Source organism: Schistocerca piceifrons, chromosome 4, assembly GCF_021461385.2.
Source record: "Schistocerca piceifrons isolate TAMUIC-IGC-003096 chromosome 4, iqSchPice1.1, whole genome shotgun sequence".
Classification (NCBI taxonomy): domain Eukaryota; kingdom Metazoa; phylum Arthropoda; class Insecta; order Orthoptera; family Acrididae; genus Schistocerca; species Schistocerca piceifrons.
In genome coordinates this window covers 586,788,297-586,809,972 of record NC_060141.1, presented here as the reverse complement: position 1 = coordinate 586,809,972, position 21,676 = coordinate 586,788,297, and the positions used below count along the sequence as shown (strand labels likewise).

The window sequence follows — 21,676 nt, the reverse complement described above, 5'->3', positions numbered from 1 at the left end:
TTGAGCACAATTGCGCACTTTGGCGTTTTGTCTCTGGATCGTACTGAAAAAACCAACTTTCATCATCACTGATAACACGGCTCAACAATTCTGGACTGATTGCCGTTTGCTCTAACAGATCGGCTGCCACATTTTTCCGTGTTTCTCGCTGTTGTGGTGTGAGATTTTTGGGGACCATTTTTTGCACAAATCTTTCTCATGCCAAGATCTTCAGTTATGATTAGACAAACCGTTTCTCGATTGATGTTCAGTTCTTCTGCAATCGTTTTCACGGATAATCTTCGATCAGATCGTACGAGTTCACGCACCCTGGCCAAATTGACATCCGTCTGTGAGGTTGATGGTCGTCCACTGTGGTCTTCATCTTCAGTATTCGTTCTGCCTTCACTAAACATTTATGCCAACGAAAAACTTGAGCTCTTGACATAACCTCCGCTCCAAACGCCTTCTGAAGCTTACAGTAAGCTGTTGTCGCGTTTTCACCCAATTTAACGCAAAAAGAAATGGTACACCGTTGCGCAATATTATGCGGCTCCATTTCCGTGACGAGAGACACAAACATGTGTTAAAGTATTACAGCACAACTCACGACTGAGCAGTTGTATCGATGTGCCGCTTGGACTAGAAGCAGCTTATAGACCATAGTCAAAGATATTATGCCTACCCCAGCCTGCAGGGTTGCCACATCTTTCAAAGAAAATCAGTCTCATTACTTTATTGTCGCACCTCGTATACATACGAGTATGCACTGCAAGTCACCATCGTTTGTATAAGGTCCCCATTCAAGTGTTAGTTATACTTCTTTTTCCAGACAACTTGTTCTCAGTACTGTTTATTTCTGCACTGTTGTCACACGTTGCTATTAGATGACACTGCTCACATCCGACAGGAACTTAATTAGGATATTTCTTAATGTTAATAAGAGTGATATTCCTTAAAGTCCACCTACTCATTACTGTATATGTTTTTATAATTATTACTATTATTATTATTATCGTTATCTTCATGTCTACCTATTGCTCACGCACTATACAAGTTGTAATGTTCACTCGCTAAAGACATCTGATTAAATGTAAAAGATGGTTTGAAGGCCATAATCCTGTCAGATGAAATGAATTCATATGTAAGTAAATAAATAAACATCAGAATTCCTCTAATTTTATCTTCTAGTAAATGATGTGGGCAGCCAATTGGTTGTTTTAAGTTTATTGCAGTAACCCTTGGCCAGTTTTCAGTACCACCAGGGTTTCTTCTTCAGAAGGAATACAGCCACCTACAATGTTTTAAACATATCAAAAAATAAATATCTACAGTACCAAACCAACCACTGTAGTAGTGGTTTAATATTTTAGATGTTTATATTTTAATATGTTTGAAACATTACAGGTGACTTTACTACTTCTGAAGAAGAGACCCCTAATGGTATTGAAAACTGGTCGAGGCTTATTACAATAAACTTTACGCAACCAGTTGGCTGTATACATCATTTACTTAAAGTTTACTTACGATTTCTGCTGTCAGCCATGTTTAAAATTGTCTAATTTTATCGTTATGACCTTTAGTGGTGAGTATTTATGATTAACTTCTGTGTTTATTGACTCGCTTTGGAAGGGTCAGTCTCGAAATTCTAATGGAAAGTCTTTCCCCACTGCACCAACCGTTTGCCGTAGAGTGTTCGATTGGAAATAGCTGAGGGTTTCAGAAATGTTCTGTAGATGGGTGAAAATGCCCGTTAATTCGATTTAGTAAAGAATCCCGTAGTGAAACGTTGTACTTAAGAAACATTTAACTAATGTATTTGCAAGCGACATTTTTCAAGTAATCTTGCACTTCCTTAGAATTTTTCCAGAGAATTTGAATCTCGTAAGGTCGATCGCTGAAGATGCACTTAAACTATATCGCCAATTTGATTCTTTACACTACATTGCTTATGTCAAGGGCCAGCTGCCAGTTTCTACATCAGATAATGATCGTTTTGGAACAACTGTGGGTCAGTGTTAACCACTTCGAATCTAAAGTTCTAGGACTTGATACCTATCCAGTTCTTGGCTTTTTATCTCTCACGTATCATTTCTTTCACCTCTGATACTGTTTCTTAACTTGAAAAATGCGAGTTGCACCATGGTTCAGAGTTCACGATAACCTGTAGGACAACTTATAACCACCTGGGTAGACAAATTCAGAGGTGAGAAGTGCAAGAGCATAAGACCACCAGTAGGAACATGCCTAGTGAACTACTGTAGTGTTTAAACAAACTTTGACAGCTTTACTTTTTTTCATTACCACTCCTTTACTCTTGATAGAGATCACTAAATACGTGCTTTTGAGCAAACTCGAATTCTTGATTAAAAAAACTCAGCAGTTTCATTAGTTTTTTCAAACATTATGGAGCATGTCTCCGTTAGTCCATCGAAAATCACAATAAAACTTCCTCATTTCTTGTATCATGCAATAAAATCCTCAACTCTGATGTGTTTGGAAATGCATCTTGCTCCAGTCACGAATAGCTTGTTATGCTTAGCCACGAAAGGAACGAGATTTCTCGCGCTGCTGTAGAATTATTTTCAGTGGTGCATTAGTGAGCGACTGTTTTTATATGTGGTTAATAGCTTTATGGAGTAACAAGTTTTCCCAAATTCGTGCATCTCTGTAGCAGAGGAGGAGCAGTTAGCTGCCAACGAGTTCTTGGGCTTTGCCGGAAAATGCCGTATACAGAGTTTGACACCAAAGAAGCGAGTGAGATGCTCCAAATATGTTGTTACTAGTGGTCGCTTCCAAGAAGGCTCTATGTGTGAATTCGTTTCTTTCTTAGCTCAGAACATTACTGAAGTTCGTTTGCCAAAAGGCGACACAGTAATGCAAGAATACACGCGTACTAATCTAGTCGCCTACTGCCTCTGAGCTAATAGATATTTAGGAAACTTGTAATAGCATAATTGCACAGTCTATAGCTGAGAAACATCTGCGCGAAAACAAATAATTCCTTACAGTACAAACATACAGTCTTATGTGGGACCGTCAAACGAAAACCTATCATCCTCCACAGTGGGACAATGGATGGTTTCATTCAAAAATGATCATCACATGCGTTAAGATATTTATCCCGCTGGGAGACGAAACTATCAATTCCTGTTTTGTAGAACGTGGTCGGCCGCTGACGGACCACCACTGCACCCACTCCTACACTTCCCCATCCTACTGAAACCGACGTCCAAGCATGTCTTACTGCAGATCACCCAAAAAGTGAAAATCACGCGGCGAAGGATCCGGACTGTACGGAGGATGAAACTTGGAAGATTAGAACTGCCTGCCGGACCGAGACTCGAAATCGGGACCTTCGCCTTTCGCGGACAAGTGCTCTACCAACTGAGCTACCCAGGCACGACTCACGACCCGTCCTCACAGCTTTACTACCGCCAGTACCTTGTTTACTACATTCCAAACTTCACAGAAGCTCTCCTACGACACTTGCAGAACGAGCACTCCTGGAAGAAAGGACATTGCGGAGACATGTCCACAGCCTGGGGGATGTTTCCAGAATGAAATTTTCACTCTGTAGCGGAGTGTGCGCTGTTACGAAAACTGTGAAGACGGGTCGTGAATCGTGCTTGGATAGCTCAGTTGGTAGAGCAGTTGCCCCCGAAAGACAAAGGTCCCTAACAGCACCCACACTCCGCTGCAGAGAGAAAATTTCATTCTGTACGGAGGTTGTTGCAGTGTTTCCCAACCAAATCGCCGAAGCGTAGCTTTTGTCCTAGTGGCTGCATAAGGGCGGACGTTATGGTGCAACAGGATGAGTCCGTCCCACAGCACTCCTGCGCATTTTGACTTTATACAGTGCCGCAGTTTCTGCGAAGTCTTTATAGCGTTGCACATTGATAGTGGTTCCACGCTCGAGGAACTCTACGAGCAGAGGAAGCATCCTGTCACACAATAGCGTTCGCCCTCAGCCTGCTAATCGGACGGAGGCTACTCTTCGGCGACTTGGTCGGGAAACACTGCAGCATTCTCCGTACAGCCTGGATCTTTCACTGTGCGATATTCACATCTTAGGCGACCGGAGGACAGGCGTGCGTGGACTTCGGTTCCAGTTCAAATTGGTTCAAATGGCTCTGAGCACTGTGGGACTTAACTTCTGAGGTCATCAGTCCCCTTGAACTTAGAACCACTTAAAACTAACTAACCTAAGGACATCACACACATCCATGCTGGAGGCAGGATTCGAACCTGCGACCGTAGCGGTCGCGCGGTTCCAGACTGTAGCGCCTAGAACCGCTCGGTCACTCCGGCCGGTTCGGTTTCAGTCAGACGAGGAAGTGCAAGAGAGACTGCGGTTGCGGATCCGTCGGCGGCTGACACGGAATGGGAATTAATCGTCCCATCTCCCATTGGAATAAATGTCTTAACGAATGTGGTGATTATTTCTTAATAGAACCAATTCATTGTCCCGTGTTAAGTTTTCATTTGACTTTTCCTTATGTATTACCAAACTGCACAGTAGTGGAGACTAAACGAAAACACGCTTAACATTGTGACTACGCGTCGTAACAGGTGAAGAGGTCGGACGGTGGCCGAGTAGTGATGCAGTTGTTGGGCCGCTCGCTGTTCCACGCCCTCAAACTGGCGCAGCTGCCGACATCGGTGACGAGCTTCTTCAGCACTGTTGGCCAAGACAGCTTCTCCTTCCGACAACACAATAAAGTATCTGCCCACGATTTCATCAAGTCGCTGATGAAGAAAATGCAGCAGGAACAGAAAACAGAAGGCGAAATTTGCGAGGAAGGTAAGTTCAGAACCATAACTAGTTACCATTTCTGAACACCATGCACAATTTTTAGCGCTTCAGTGTCCCGTTGTCCTTGACACTCAATCTGTATTGTTGAAAGTAATAATGTACTTACCCAAACGAGAATAACTGTGTACGAAATACACTACTGGCCATTAAAATTGCTACACCACGGAGATGACGTGCTACAGACGCGAAATTTGACCGACAGGAAGAAGACGCTGTGATACGTAAATGACTAGCTTTTCAGAGCATTCACACAAGGTTGGCGCCGGTGGCAACACCTACAACGTGCTGACATGAGGAAAAAGTCCCATTTGACATGAGGAAAGTTTCCAACCGATTTCTCATACACAAACAGCAGTTGACCGGCGTTTCCTGGTGAAACGCTGTTGTGATGCCTCGTGTAAGGAGGAGAAATGCGTACCATACCGTTTCCGACTTTGATAAAGGTTGGATTGTAGCCTATCGCGACTGCGGTTTATCGTATCGCGACATTGCTACTCGCGTTGGTCGAGATCCAACGTCTGTTAGCAGAATATGGAATCGGTGGGTTCAGGAGGGTAATACGGAACGCCGTCCTGGATCCCAGCGGCCTCGTATCACTAGCAGTCGAGATGACAGGCATATTATCTGCATGGCTCTAACGGATCGTACAGCCACGTCTCGATCCCTGAGTCAACAGATGGGGACGTTTGCAAGACAACAACCATCTGCACGAACAGTTCGACGTCGTTTGCAGCAGCATGGACTATCAGCTCGGAGACCGTGGCTACGGTTACCCTTGGCGCTGCATCACAGACAGGAGCGCCTGCGATGGTGTACTCAACGGCGAACCTGGGTACACGAATGGCAAAACGTCATTTTTCCGGATGAATCCAGGTTCTTTTTACAGCATCATGATGGTCGCATCCATGTTTGGCGACATCGCGGTGAACGCACATTGGAAGCGTGTATTCGTCATCGCCATACTGGCGTATCACCCTTCTTGATGGTATGGGGTGCCATTGGTTACACGTCTCTGTCACCTCTTGTTCGCATTGACGGCACTTTGAACAGTGGACGTTACATTTCAGATGTGTTACGACCCGTGGCTCTACCCTTCATTCGATCCCTGCGAAACTCTACATTTCAGCAGGATAATGCACGACCGCATGTTGCAGGTCCTGTACGGGCCTTTCTGGATACAGAAAATGTTCGACTGCTGCCCTGGCCAGCACATTCTCCGGATCTCTCACCAACTGAAAACGTCTGGTCAATGGTGGCCGAGTAACTGGCTCGTCACAATACGCCAGTCACTACTCTTGATGAACTGTGGTATCGTGTTGAAGCTGTATGAGCAGATGTACCTGTACACGCCGTCCAAGCTCTGTTTGAGTCAATGCCCAGGCGTATCAAGACCGTTATTACGGCCAGAGGTGGTTGTTCTGGGTACTGATTTCTCAGCATCTATGCACCCAAATTGCGTGAAAATGTAATCACATGTCAGTTCTAGTATAATATATTTGTCCAATGAATACTCGTTTATCATCTGCATTTCTTCTTGGTGTAGCAATTTTAATGGCCAGTAGTGTATACTAAAGCCTAACATGATTATGTCTTTTCCTCGTATACCCGAACCAAAAGTTCTGCATGTGCCACTGCAATGCTATTTTTATGTTTGATTCATTACACTGTCCACTGTTTTAACTCTTCCTTTGTCTGCTCTCCTACTCCCCTTTTTAGGGCTCCGTGCTCCAATCTGTAAAAATGAAACCCTTATTGGATCGCTTTATTGTTCTTCTCTCTGTCAGTCTGTTAAGAACCCTTTTTTCTCATGAATGAGTAGACGTGTCAAGATGAAATTCGTGTCACCTATTAAGGTCTATCATCCTTTGGCGGTGTTAAAGTTTCAAGTTCTTAAGTCTATGCAGTCGAAAGATACGGCTGTTTATATGACAGATTTTGATACTCTTAAACTCAGTCATCAAAACCTATAGGGTGCTTCCGGTTGACCTAGAATCATAAAATTTGGCAAGAAGCAAGGTTTTATAGCACAAGTAAAGGAAAAAATCCTAAAATGGTCAACTTTTAATTACAGAACGTAAAAAAAAATTTTACTCGTTTTGTTTAACCGTCTGTCTGTCCATTTGTTAAGAACCATTTTTCTCAGGAACGGGTAGAAGTATCAAGTTCAAATTCATGTCACATATTAAAGTCTATAGTCTCTTGGCGGAGGAGGAAAGGTGCAGGAAAGGTTATGCTGACGTTCTTCTCTGACCAAGATGGCCCCCTTCTGATTCACTTCTTGCAGCACGGGACAACAGTGAATGCTCAGCGTTAATCGCAAACCTTGACCAGCCTTTGCCAAGCGATCAAATGAAAACGACCAGGCAGTGTCACCCGTGGGGTCATTCTGCTCCACGACAATGCAAAGCCTCATACGGCCAACACAGTCGCGGCACTCCTGCAGAAATTCAAATGGGAGGTTCTCGGCCACCCTCCATACAGACCGGACCTCTCTCCATGCTATTACGCCATTTTTGGTCCCCTTAAGAAGTCTCTGACGAGAAAACGATTCATCTCGGACAACGACGTCCAGCTGTACGTGAGGGACTGGTTAACATCGCAGCCCCGGGAATTTTATGAGACAGCCATTCACTGCCTTGTTTCACAGTGGGACAAGTGTCTCAACATACAGGTACTAGTTTCTGTAATTATGCCTCAGGCTCGTTTCTTTATGAACGCCCCTTATACAAAATGAGCCGCGCTTTTTTGAAATTTTTCTATGTCCTCTGTCACGGTACCAAGTCAAGTTGCTTTTAATTGTAATCCCTGCGTATTTAGTTTAACACATTACTTTTAAATTTGTGTGATTTATCGTGTAACCGAATTTTAACGGTGTCTTTTTAGTACTTATGTGGTAGAGCCCACACTTTTTGTTGTTCTGCATCTTTTGTACGATGCAGATATCTTATTTGTATTGAAGACTGTAGGAGCTCTTGAAGGGGCAATAATAGGGTTGGAGTGCTGGAATATGAAGTGAACACGAAGTCAGGGAGAGAAGGTATCGCCAGAGTGGTGACGGATAAATTCACAAAATTAAAGTGCACTGTCGATTTAAAATAAAAAGTTTTTTTCCAGGCACATACTACACAGAAATAATTTAGAATGAGCAGCGTATATTATTGGAGACTGGGTGTGCGGAGGTTGGGAGGGATTTTTGTATAAAGAACAGCTGTGGTGATTTGAATACTGTCTTGAGCAGAACGTGAAGGACAGAGAACACACAAAATTTTCTCGAACTTCCAGCTGTATTAAGAAGTTAAATAGCCATCAGTGTTCGACCGTGTGGTGCTCGGCCATTGTCAAGTGGTGACAGTCCTGTGGTTGGTGCTCCTGCCGTTATATAGCCGCGTTATGTGTGCTGTGACGACACAGTTGGTAGAATGGTTCTGTAAGGACGGTAGTAGCTCTTGACATTGGTTGAGGATACTCGTCCGAAAGAATGTGTATATCTAACCACTTGTCGTAGCTGGATGAGCATACAGATCAGATAAATAATAATATTTCAAAGCATTAAGATTAAACAATATTTTTTCCACACATTGTCTGGCGTGCGAACAATGGCATTGGTGGCTGAGGTCGTGCGTGTACTAAGTATATTTGCGTTGCCGTGTGAAATATCGGACTTCTTGCAGTAAAATTGCTGTGATGCTTATAGTTCTTTTATGCTAGGACTTTATAATTTTCCATCAGACTGCACACAAACCTTTGCCATGTCGCAGCAGCTTCTATCATTGTTAAAACTACTAAAATGAAAGAAAGACATCGAGATTAATAAAATATACATTCAAGAAATCACATAAATTATGAACAGACATTTACATATACATAACAATTGTTGCATGGCAGTATATTAATATAAACGAGTACGTCGATGCGCCTCTTTAAATCTGCCTATGTACAGTATGCAGTATGTAGCAAAATGTCTGGAGTTACGCAGCAATGACAAAATGCGTCCGTACAGAAACAGATTATCTCACCACTCTAAGTAGAGGAGAAAAAGATGAAGTACAATATTAAAACATTTGCTGTTTTTTCACCACAACTACGTATTGTTTATCGATAGCGCTTCATATCATCTCTTTGACAGCGCGAAAACATTATAATATCGCTTTCGCGTGTAGATGAGCCCTTAAATGACCCACGGTTGAAATTGGCTAATTGCACGGATAATAATCAGACTTCAGGCTACACAGGCCATGTTTTCATTCTCATAACAGCGGTATGTAAGATCTTGTTGTCAGAAAGGGTGCCATTTGAGCACTGCTGCAAGTGCGTAAGGCATTGTAAGTACAGATGTTCTGTTTGCCATCGAGTATGAAATCGCACAAACATTATAAAAGGATCACCGTAATGCTATATGGTCTTTACTCGATCGTTGTCAGTCGCCCGTGATGTATCTCGCTATGCCTCAGTATATGCCATATGTCCGTCCGCGACCACATATGCTAAGCCTCGGATGGCACTGAAGACGTCTGACTTATATGTTTACCGATCGAGTTAGTTATCGCGCTATTTTTTGTAAGTGTATAGAAGTGAAATTTCGTGGTCTGATAATTTACTGGAAGCCTGTGTTTTAGTTTCAATGTTTTTATTTCATGTGCTGCCTGTAGTGTTCTAGAAAACAGCGTGGCAGGTGGCGTAGGTGATTCACCGCTTTCCATGTGAGCAATTACCTGTACTTAATTAACATATAGAGCAAAAATTAGCAATACTTGAAACTTCGAATAGAGATCATCCCTGAGCTGTATCGAGCACTGATTAGAACTTTTCTTGAAAATACGGATTTGACCGGACAGTAAACTTTCATTTATCGCCGTCGTTCCCAACTCCTTTTGACTATAATTATTGAGTTACAGCAATGTGTTCCAGTTTGACGAGATGGATTGTAAACTTATGGACTGGAGATAATGGGCAGTAGGTTTCTTGATTATTAACTGGTCTTCCGCACAGAAAATCGCACAAACACATATTAAAATTCTCCAAAAACAAACAGTATTTCATGAAGCAGAAACAAAACTTTTAACCCGCCACCCCAAACTCTTAGAAGGTTAAATCGGCCGTAATTTTGCAGTGTCACTCATTTGTGTGCAGTTTCCGAGCAGACGGTAGCAGTGTTGTCTGCGGGCTCCAGCGACACGTGCCACGTGCTGCGCCACTGCCTGGCAGAACTGGCGGCCCTGCCCGACATCCAGTCACAGCTGCGAGCGCAGATCTGCGCCGGGAACGACGCTCCACCGCTACTCGATGAATTCATCGCTGGTAAGAGAGCTTTACATCAGTGATTATTTAGTTTTGTTTTGAGTTCCTCTGCCTGGCACTAGTGATACAGATAAATACTGTTACACTACATTGCTCTGTCTTTGGATTAAGACAGTGCATACACCGACCTTAAATTCATTAGTATATGACCTTTGTCACCTAATGATACACGTTATTACAGACAATATGTGAGAAGCAGAACACGTGAGATCATTTCAGTGAAAAAATCAATTACAGAAATACGGGGGTCACTCCTAAAGTAACGCACACTATTATTGTAAAAAAAAAAAAATACAGTTTTCATTCTGCATGTGTGAAAGTTTTATAGTGTGTAGATACATCCTTCCCGCTTGTTTTCAAACTTAGTTCAACCCGTTCCCATGAGTGGCGCCGTCACAGCACGTCTTCAAGATGGCTGCTACACGTGACGTTCGTCAGAAGCAACGTGCTGTCATACAATTCGTGTGCTGTGAAAACAAGATAGTGGGAAACATCCACAAGAGGTTGAAAAAGGTGTGTGGAGATGCTGCTGTCGATCGCAGTGCAGTTAGTCTGTGGGCAAGTAGGTTACGTGATGAAAGCGGGCACGGCAATATTGAGGATTGTCCTCGCAGCAGCAGGCCTCGTACTGCACACACTCCAGACAATGTGCAGAGAGTTAACGAATTGGTGACTGCTGACAGACGCATCACAGTGAACGAATTGTCACGCTACGTTGGGATAGGGGAAGGAAGTGTTTGCAGAATACTGAAAGTGTTGGCGTTAAAAAAGGTTTGTGCCAGGTGGGTTCCCAGGATGTTGACAGTGGCTCACAAAGAAACAAGAAAAACGGTATGCAGCGAACTTTTGGAACAGTACGATAAAGGTGTGGATGAATATCTTGGAAGAACTGTGACAGGTGACGAAACACGGCTCCATCATTTTTCACCACAGACGAAGAGGCAATCAATGGAGTGGCATCATGCAAGTTCACCCAAGAAAAAAAAAATTCAAAACCACACCTTCTGCTGGAAAAGTTATGGCTACGGTGTTTTTCGATTCCGAAGGACTCTTGCTTGTGGGCATCATGCCAAGTGGAACCACCATAAATTCTGATGCATTTGTGATGACACTGAAGAAACTTCAAGCTCGCCTGAGTTGTGTTCGACCACATCGGCAAAAGCAGGATGTTTTGCTGTTCCACGACAACGCACGGCCACATGTCGGTCAAAAAAACCACGGAAGCGATCACAAAACCCGGATGGACAACACTGAAACACCCGCCTTACAGTCCTGACCTGGCTCCATGTGACTATCATCTCTTTGGGAAACTGAAAGACTTTCTTAGTGGAACAAGGTTTGAAGATGATGACTCCCTTGTGCACGCTGCCAAACAGTGGCTCCAACAGGTTGGTCCAGAATTAGAAATGAAAATATTGTTCCTAAAGGATGCATCTACACACTGTAAAACTTTCAAACATGTAGAATAAAAGATGGATTTAAAAAAAATAGTGTGCATTTCTTTTGGAGTGACCCTCGTACACTGCTGATGGAAAATTAGAAGTTCCTTCTATCCACTTGTTAATTTTGTACTTACCACAAGCAGCAGCCTTTGTTACGTTTTAGAAAAATGTATCGTCAGTGCTGTAGTCACTCTCGCACGTTAGTATGTGCCTTGATGGCAAAAGCAATTTTCGTAGCTAACATTTCCCCGGCAACGGAAGTGGGTGTGGTGCTGTACCCTCGCTGACTCTGTTGTTCTGTTACATGTTCAGTTATGTTGAAATTCCTTCGCTACGATTCGTTGTAACATTGTTGATGGTGAGCCACCCACTGCAGGAGAAGTTATGCTCTGCCTCCATTCGGTCCTATGCAAGAGGAGTAAACTGTATGCAGGCACAAGTGTTGTTACTGTGCCTTGTATTCAGGTGCATAATACGAAGGGCGTTGAATAAGTAATACAACACACTTTTTTCCTTGGCCAGTTTCGATTGAGAGAATGCGGTATTTGTTGTGGGTCATCGGGGGATATTCCCGCCTCAGCCCCTACAGTTTCATGAATCCCGATACACAGCGGCGCAATACGTAGCTTTCAAAATGGTGTATATAAAGGAGGTGCTTTGTAAGCAGAGAGCTGTCATTGAGTTTCTTTTGGAGGAGAAACAGAGTATTGCAGATATTCATAAGCGCTTGTAGAATGTCTAGGGAGACCTGGCAGTGAACAAAAGCACGGCGAGTCGTTGGGCGAGGCGTCTGTCATCATCGCAACAAGGTCGCGCAAACTTGTCCGATCTCCCACCACACACCGCTGTGATTCCTCCATTGTTGGAACGTGCGGACACCCTCATTCAAAGAGATAGAGAGATTACAATCAAACACCTGGTTGTTCAACTGGATGTCTCCATTGATAGTGCTGACACAAAAATGGCACTGAGCACTATGGGATTTAACATCTGAGGTCATCAGTCCCCTAGAACTTAGAAGTACTTAAACCTAACTAACCTAAGGACATCACACACATCCAAGCCCGAGGCAGGATTCGAACCTGCGACCGCAGCAGCAGCGCGGTTCCAGACTGAAGCGCCAGCGACGAAAGACCATCTGTACGGAATTGCTTGCGCGTTACGAGGCTGACCGTGACAATTTTTTTTTTATCGAACATCGTTACAGACGATGAAACATGGGCTCATCAATTCGAACCTTAAACAAAACAACAATCCACGTAGCGGCGCCACACCACCTCTCCTCCGAAGAAAAAGTTCAAAGTCGCACCCTCATCCAGTAAGGTCATGGCAACAGTCTTTTGGATCTGTGAAGGGGTTTATTCTGTTTGATGTCCTCCCTCATGGTGCAACGATCAACTCGGAAGTGTATTGTGGTACCCTCAGAAAACTGAAGAAACGACTTCAGCGCGTTCGTTGACGCAAATATGCAAACGAACTTCTCCTTCTCGCCGGGGTGGCCGAGCGGTTCTAGGCGCTACAGTCTGGAACCGCAGGTTCGAATCCTGCCTCGGACATGGAGGTGTGTGACGTCCTTAGGTTAGTTAGGTTTAAGTAGCTCTAAGTTCAAGGGGACTGATGATCTCAACAGTTAAGTTCCATAGTGCTCAGAGCCATTTGAACCATTTTCTCCTTCTCCATGACAACGCAAGGCCTCATACAAGTCTGCGCACCCGAGAAGAGCTCAAAAAATTTCATGCGACTGTTCTTCCTCATCCACACTACAGCCCGGTCTCGCGCCATCCGACTTCCATCTGTTCGGTCCAATGAAGGATGCACTCCGCGGGAAGCAGTACGTGGATGATGGGGATGTTCTTGTTGCAGCAAGACGTTGGGTCCGACGTCAACCAGTAGACTGGTACCATACATGCCTGAAGGCCCTCTCAGTAAAGTGGCGTCAGGCCGTGGCATTGATCGATTGAAAACTTGGGTTGCGTGGCCAAAAGAATGGGGAATAATGTGGTGTATTGAAATCCCGAATAAAATCAACCTGATTTCGGAACAGAAATAGGTGGCATTATTTATTGGAAGCGCCTCATAATATACCGCTGTTCACTAAAATTACAACACCAAGAAGGATATTAAACAATAATATTTTTACTTATTCTGAATATACTATATAGTAGGAACAATAGAAGATTAAATTTTAAGTGATCTGTGGTGTAGGTGCAAAATTTAATACATCTCTGGCAACAGCCCCTGGTCTAACCGGAGCTGGACATCTAGTCGAACAGATCTTGGATAACAGACACGGTTATATCGTTCCATACTGCTTCAGCTCCCTGCCAGAGCTCATAAATCAAAGGGGACAGCGAGTGATGCACGAGTCTCCTGGCAACGCACGACCGCACAGTGCCTGATCAAAAGTAACCGGACACCTCTATGTAATGTGGAATTGGCCATAAGATGTCAGGAGAAGCACACCCTCCAGTGTAAAAGGACACCGGCCGTATTGTATTGTCAGCGGAGAAGCAGTAATAGCAAAATGAGTCGGTCAGGGGAGCTCTGTGACTTCGAATTTGGACTACTCATTGAATGTCACCCGAATAACAAATCTATCAAGGACGATTCAGTCCTTCTCAAGCTGCCTGTGTCGACTGTTGGTGATGTGACAGTGAAATGGAAATTCGGAGTAACAATCACAGCTAAGCCAAGGCCCGGCTGATGTCATGTACTGACAGTCAGGTAATGTCGAATACTGTAGAGGGTGACTATAAAAAATCGCATGAAATCAGCGGAACGAATTGCTCGTGTGTTCCAAAATACTACCAGTAGTCCAGCTAGCACAGTGATTGTGCATAAAAAGTAAAAATAATGGGGTACTATGGTCTAGCAGCTCCTCATGAGCCACACATTTCTGTAGATAATGCTACGCGACGTTGAGATTGAGGGACCCCACTAGACATTGGGTGACTGAAATCGAGTTATTTGGAGTGATGAATCGCGCAATATCCTGTGGCAGTACAGTGGAATAGTTTGGGTTTGACGAATCCCTGGAGACCGTTATCTCTCGTCGTATGTAGTAACAGCAGTGAAGTACGGAGGAGTTGGTGTTACAGTACAGGGGTGCTTCTCGTGGTTAGGGTCTGGTACGCTTCTTGATCTTAAAAAGACGCTAAAATCGGAAGTATAGGAACACATTTTACAGCACTGTGTACTGCGTACAGTAGAGGAACAACTCGGAGATGCTGATTGTATCAGCATGAAAATGCATGTTGTCATAAAGCAGCATCTGTGAGGCATTGGTTTGTGAACACTAACAGTCCGGAAATGCTTGCCCAAAATCCAGACCTGGGCGCAATGGAACATTTTGGGAAAAATTAGAATGTCGACGTCGCTCCAGACCCCAGCGTACCTTCTCCGGTTTCGGCCCTTGAGAAAGAATGGGCTGCCATTCCTCCACAGACATTGTCCCATCTTTGGAAGTGTCCCCAGTGTCACATGGTTTAAGGGTGGGCGCGCCACGTATTAATGATCACTAGTAGGTCTCCGGATGCTACTGATCAGGTGTGTCTCGTGAAATGACCATTACGAGAAAGTTTGAGAAATTAAAGCGAATATAGAGATTTACCAACAATAATTCTTCCTACGCGCCATTCGCGAATGGAACATGGAAGGAGGGACCAGAAATTGGTACCAAAAGTACCCTCCGCCATACATCGTCAGGTGGATTTCAAAGTATACACGTAGGTGTAGGTGGAAAGGAACATTGCTACACTGGAATAACGTAATACGTAGTCGATGAGACCTTACATCCCACCGGGTAAACGGAGCGAGGTGGCGCAGTGGCTAGCACACTGGACTCGCATTCGGGAGGACGACGGTTCAATCCCGCGTCCGACCATCCTGGTTTAGGTTTTCCGTGATTTCCCTAAACCGCTCCAGGCAAATGCCGGGATGGTTCCTTTAAAAGGGCTCGGCCGACTTCCTTCCCCGTCTTTCCCTAATCCGATGAGACTGATGATCTCGCTGTCTGGTCTGCTCCCCCAAACAACCCAACCCAATCCCACCGGGCAAGCATTTGATTTATGTTATTTTAACACAGTCACACAGTGCATATTCCAAAGCACATGCTGAAGAAATTTAATATTGGACAAATTATTTCTATACTCCAAACTTTTCAGATGTTTTGATGATTCTGCTTTGAAATTAATCATTTGTAACACTAACTTATTTTGTTAAAAATAAAGTTAATGTTGCAAATAAATCAGAAAAATAATTATTATTTTGCTTATGTTTTCTAGTTATCTCGAAAATTAACCAACAGTATAACATTTTTTGACATTAGCATATAAACCAGTAATACTTCGTGCTTTTTTTATATAAATTTTGTGCCTCGACTGCAGGATATATTAGCAAATGTTTTAAGAAACCTTATACAGAACAAATCTTGCGTATTTTAGTAGGGCAACTTGTATGTTTCCCCCTCAGAAGTCCTGCGCTTACACCCCGCCGAGCCAGTACTTATTCGAGAGTGTCAGAGCGCCTGCAAGCTGGGCGCGGAACTGCTGCAGCCCGGAGACAATGTGATCGTCCCCGTGTGGTCGCTGCATCGCAATACCCGCCTCTCACTCTCCGATGACGCCGATCTGCAGCGAGGGCACAACTTCCAGCTTGGTAGAAAACAAGCGGTGCAGCTCCACTTCAGTGCCGGACCAAGAATGTGTGTCGGTAAGTTCTGTCTTGAAGTTATGTCACAGAAAACTCTTGACTCTACTCCCAGTTGACTCTTCCCGCGTTTCTACGTCCCTACTTCCGGATTCCATAGGACTGCCACTAGCAACCACGGCCGACTTAAGTTATTTATAGGGAAGGTATGGCCATCCCGCTGGCAGCCGCCATATTGGTCGCATCACACTGCTGTTCGTATATTAAACGCTGCACCATATTCCGCTGTTTCCATAAAAAATCGATCTCAACTACCATTGCTAAGGCAGAGCGCTAGCTTCAAACCGAACCTCTCGAACTCTCCGATACTAAAACAGTAAGTAAGCCGCGTCGTAAAATACCTTTTATGACAAGCATAAACCCAATTTTTATGCTGCTGTCATTTATTAACAGCAGCAGCGATAAATTTCGCAGTTCCTGTCACGACATCGGGCTCAAATGCTTAGAGCTTTCGTAAGTGGCTTTAAAAGTGATCATCTCGAATCCTTGATAACAACAACAGGAACGGATAACCGATATTAGAGTCGAAAACATCCGTTTACAAAAACACATGAAAGCTTTAGTACAAATACCAAAATTCTGGATCAGTTTTCGTTAAAAACATTTAAATGAAATTAGCTGCACCAAACTATGTGCTAATTCAGAAATCGTGCTGCTCAGCAACATGGTTTATTCAAGGTTTTTGGATGGTGATTTTTAACAGCCGCCAAGTAATGTATAAAATGCATGTTTTACCATCAGCTGCTTTTATTTTTAACCAAAATATCAACCGGTTTCAGTCATGGACCATCTTCACGGATAAGGGATTTTAACCCTTGTCCGTGAAGATGGTCCATGTGAGCTTTAACGTTGTCGTATTTTTGTCCAGGAACTTTTACTGAAGCGAAGTACTGTCAAAACATAAATCTCTGGGGGATAATTGAAGGGCTTATTTCAATAGTGGTACAAGTCCATTTTTGTTCATTTTGAGATACAGAGTCCTAAAGTTAAATGAATACTGTAAAATCTGCAGTTGAGATACCAGAAATATTCAAGCATATGGCTTCTTGCTAGAGATGAACCTTTTTTTCTGTTTGTTTGTATCATTAATATCAGGAGCATTACAGGAGAAAAGTGGAGGTAATGGACTTGTACCACTATTGAAATAAGCCCTTCAATTGTCATGCAATGAACAGCATGCTCCGCACAGATGTGTCACCCAGACATGACAACCTTATAATATCCTTCTTTGATAACTAACAGCCCATACATTCATATCTCGATAACAGTGTAATTGACGTATAAGTTGTGTATTTAGTTTATGAACCGCCTGAAAAAATATACGACAAATATTGTTTGATGCATACAATACACTGCAACGAGAATTGCAATTCAAATATCCTAGTCTAGCTCAGAAATAACTGTAAAACGCCGCGGATTAAAATATCGACTACATTGTTTAGATTACATTTGTGCGTGTTTCATGTCTTTTGTCCTCTTTGATTTCTTTTTTGCTATACCAATACACTAAACGTTAGTAAACGAATGAGAGGAGCATGCAACAGTCTTCACGATTTTATTACTAAACACGAAACAAAATCAACAGTAATCAAAAGTGGTGCTTCAGTTGCATGCCATCTTTATTTCAGAGTTTCAGTCATATGCAGACAAATAAAAAACATCGATGCGACAAGAATTTAACCTCAGGTCGTTACACACAAGCTGTGACCACAAATGTGTTCAAGTTAAAACTATATACTTTTATTTCGTTGAGTCTTAAATCCTGAGTGATTAATTTTACGGCATACCTACTCTTCAGCAGGAAGCCTATAAAATTTCACTCTCTTCTAGCCTAGAAGCCATCTATTGGTTCTCTGGTGTAATTCGAAACTAACAGCGCCATCTATGGGTTCTTTGGTGTACTACACCGTGATGATTAAACATCTGAAGTGCTAAGCTGAGCAAACGATTTTACATATGTTTAAATTTCGATATCTTTTGTTTCTGTTTTCCTATTATGACGATATTAAGCCTATATGTTGCCCCAAGATACGATCAAATGAACTGTGAAAACCCCATGAAAATTCATCTAATGCTTTTGCAGATCAACGTGTTCAAACAGAGAAACAGACAGACAACTCGGTTTTTTAGTTCTCATTAGTACTCAGAGACGTCAGCTGCATGCTGATTGTCGAACCCCTGCACCCGGAGTCGATGCTCTGAATACAGCACAACTTATCGTACCACACGCCCCTTTTTCATCATTATTATGTTCTTTGTTATACGAATCTAATACAAATATTTTTTTCCTATTTTAGCTGGACACAGTATCCACCTATATCGTTACCCGTTTACGTTGGCCGATCATCATATATTGCGAGTCGTTCCTTCCTTCGGGATCAGCAAGCGAAGGAAAGCAGTGGTGAAATATCGAACTAACATCCAGGAGGGATGGAATTCAAGTCCCAATCTGGGCATTCTGAATTAGGTTTTCTGTGCTGTCCTTGAATTGCATGATAGTTCAAAAATGTCTCTGAGCACTATGGGACTTGACATCTGAGGTCATCAGTCCCCTAGAACTTAGAACTATTTAAACCTAACTAACCTAAGGACATCACACACATCCATGCCCGAGGCAGGATTCGAACCTGTGGCCGTAGCGGTCGCGCGGTCCCAGACTGAAGCGCCTAGAGCCGCTCAGCCACACCGGCCGGCTGCGCGATAGTTCCTTTGAAAACTACCCGCTCAGTTTTTTTTTCCTTTGCTTCCCTAATCTCAGATTATGCTCAAGGGACCTCTTGTCGACGCTTATCTCTCTTCTGTCCTTCTCCCCTTACCTCGGGATCTCGCGTATGCTAAAGACTGCAGAATTAATGCCGGATCTTTTTCTTTCCTTTCTTTTTGCGGATTTCACCTGTTTTAAGTTTAGACTTTCCTTTGAAACACTAACATTGTTACAGTTTCTTCTTACTTGAACCGTGCTTCTGAATATCTTTGTAGTTGCTTACCTGCTGTAGGCCTCTGTCTATTTCACTGAACCAATGGATCACGACAGGCCTTGGTATTGTATCCTAAACGTGCACCAAGTAGTTTGACTTACACTTCTTTGGCAAGAGCACACTATTCCTTTAAGACCTTCCTTCATTAAAAAAGACTATAATTCATTAAGTTTTATGCGTCAGAATAGCTATTAAACGAGAGAAAGTGAAGCTGACTACATTTTAGGTACGTCACTGTAAGCATACGAGTTATGTAACTTTCATCATACGTCACACTTATACACACCGCGCCAGTCAATGATTGTTATGGTTTAATGTAATGTTTAAAATCAGAGCTCAAAAAATTAAACTTTGGGGAACTACCTGTGATAGCTCCATAAAAATAGCTATGCTACCCTTTCAATACTAGCAAATGAACTTGCACAACATTTTTGTCATAAAAGAAAAAATATGTCACACTTAAAAGCAATAGCCATTTTCGAACTTACATGGCTGTCTTTCTCTACACTGCAAGTTGCATCATGTCACCAACACTACCCATGACGCCTAAAAAAATTTATTGAGTTACTGAACGATACAGAATTCAAACATCCCATGTGGTCAGGACTACCAACTAATTCTAATATAGTGGCGTTTGATCCATAGTAGAGCACCTAAAATCCTACAGGAAATTTATTTTTTTAATCTCCTTAATAGAGTTTTATCTATAGAGTAAATTAGACTTCTTGGAATACAAGAATGGTAAATGTAAGAAGATGCGTAGCAGACAGTCATACGATCTTATTACATAAAATAGCACTGACAAATTCGATAAAAAAGTCCCTATGAGCTTCAGTTCATATCTCAAACAGAATTCTAATAATTAATGCAAAGGATCTATCCTAGACTCCGGATACATTTACATCTACGACATAAGGGAGCTGCACAAATTGTGATGACTCATTACTTCATGCCATGAAAGTTCTAGGTAACAACTGAACAACAAAAATTGTTGTCCGCTTCTTTAGAAAAGATGTTTACTACCCCAAGCCATCCAAGAAAAGAATTAAAGTTAATTTTTATATTTGCAGCTCAAGTAATAAACATAAACTGTTCGTCATCTCATTAAAAATAGGCACAATTATTACAATATTAGGACGAGATAATAAGCACGTGCTTTTCTCCTTACAGCTTGAAACATAAACATGAGTAAGAAATAATATTTAGTACTTCAAATTCATTGTAAATTCAGTTGGCGAACCTAACTCTCATCCCTCTATAAGTAGATATTTGTATGGACTTTCTTTTGCTAATTCTATGTTCCCTTGTCCACAATATTAGTAAAATTATCTGTTACAGGCTATCGCTTGGGACTTCTTCAAGTGAGGACGGCTTTGACGGAACTTCTTTCACACTTTGAGCTGATGGAGAGCGATTACAATGTTATCCACCTCCGGAAAATAACATGAACTATAAATATGGAAATGCTGTGGGCCGATAAGATTGAGTCTGTCTTCTAAAATACGTACTTGAAAGGCTCTACAGCCGCTTACAATTTTGATTTTACTATCTACTGAATATGAGATTATTAAAATAAATATTACCAAAGTTACTCAAAATCTGTAACGCAAACGTAAATGTTAAGTCATGAAGTCATTTATAATGAACTTTCCACAGTTAATTAATAATTAGAGGCAAAACTACCCTTTAACTAAGAAGGTGCTAATAATTTATTAAGAGAAACGTCACCGAAACTACAAATCGCTACAAGACTTAACGAATTTATTTTGGATGAAATCAAATACAATTGAAAAAAAGCTATTCATTGAGAACATTTTCAGTTGATAGGTTTGTGGTAAAAAGCACAAGAAGATGGTGAGGCTGGTGGTGTATGTACACAAATGAACAGACAAAGCAAATCATCACATCGCAGATACTAAACTAAAGGTTCAGAAAAAGAAATGCCATAGTGGAAACGAGATATGCTATTTGTGAACAAATTGTCGTAAAAAGGGGAAAGTGCTGGCAATGGTGTTAATAGAAAGTCACTGTATCTACTTATGCAAATGTATAACACCAAAAATGTGAAACAAGTAGTTTCAAATACAGAAATGTGTAGCTCATAAAATAGATTCCAACACAAAAAGTCAGACTCCATGAAAATCAGATTAAATTTACTAATTTATGGTGTACTATCCCTATAATGTAATGTTATTTCTGCACTATATCACCAATTTTATGCAAACTATATAATTATAAACAAAAGAGTCTAATCTAACGTAAGTAAAAAAACACATAGATAATCGAATGTGCAGCGTAACTTTACCTAATATGTTCTTCCATTGTAACCATGTAATAATGCTAAAGAAGAAATATAAAAGACAGATGGATAGAGTAGATAGCAACTAGACACATATCTCCTCTAGTGGTTAATATAGTTTTCAGGTGCAATAATCGATTGTCAAAAGCAAAGATAA

General features: G+C 42.2%; 1 protein-coding gene across 1 annotated transcript in view; it reads left to right on the top strand.

The window, feature by feature from the left end:
- Nucleotides 1-21,676, top strand: part of LOC124796035 (probable cytochrome P450 6a14) — a 53,979-nt gene that overhangs the window by 8,870 nt on the left and 23,433 nt on the right. Inside the window, exons 4-6 of the mRNA XM_047260120.1 lie at nucleotides 4,552-4,783; nucleotides 9,926-10,093; nucleotides 16,006-16,245. Of these exons, the coding sequence (XP_047116076.1) occupies nucleotides 4,552-4,783; nucleotides 9,926-10,093; nucleotides 16,006-16,245 (640 nt within the window). The remainder of the gene's footprint in view (nucleotides 1-4,551; nucleotides 4,784-9,925; nucleotides 10,094-16,005; nucleotides 16,246-21,676) is intronic.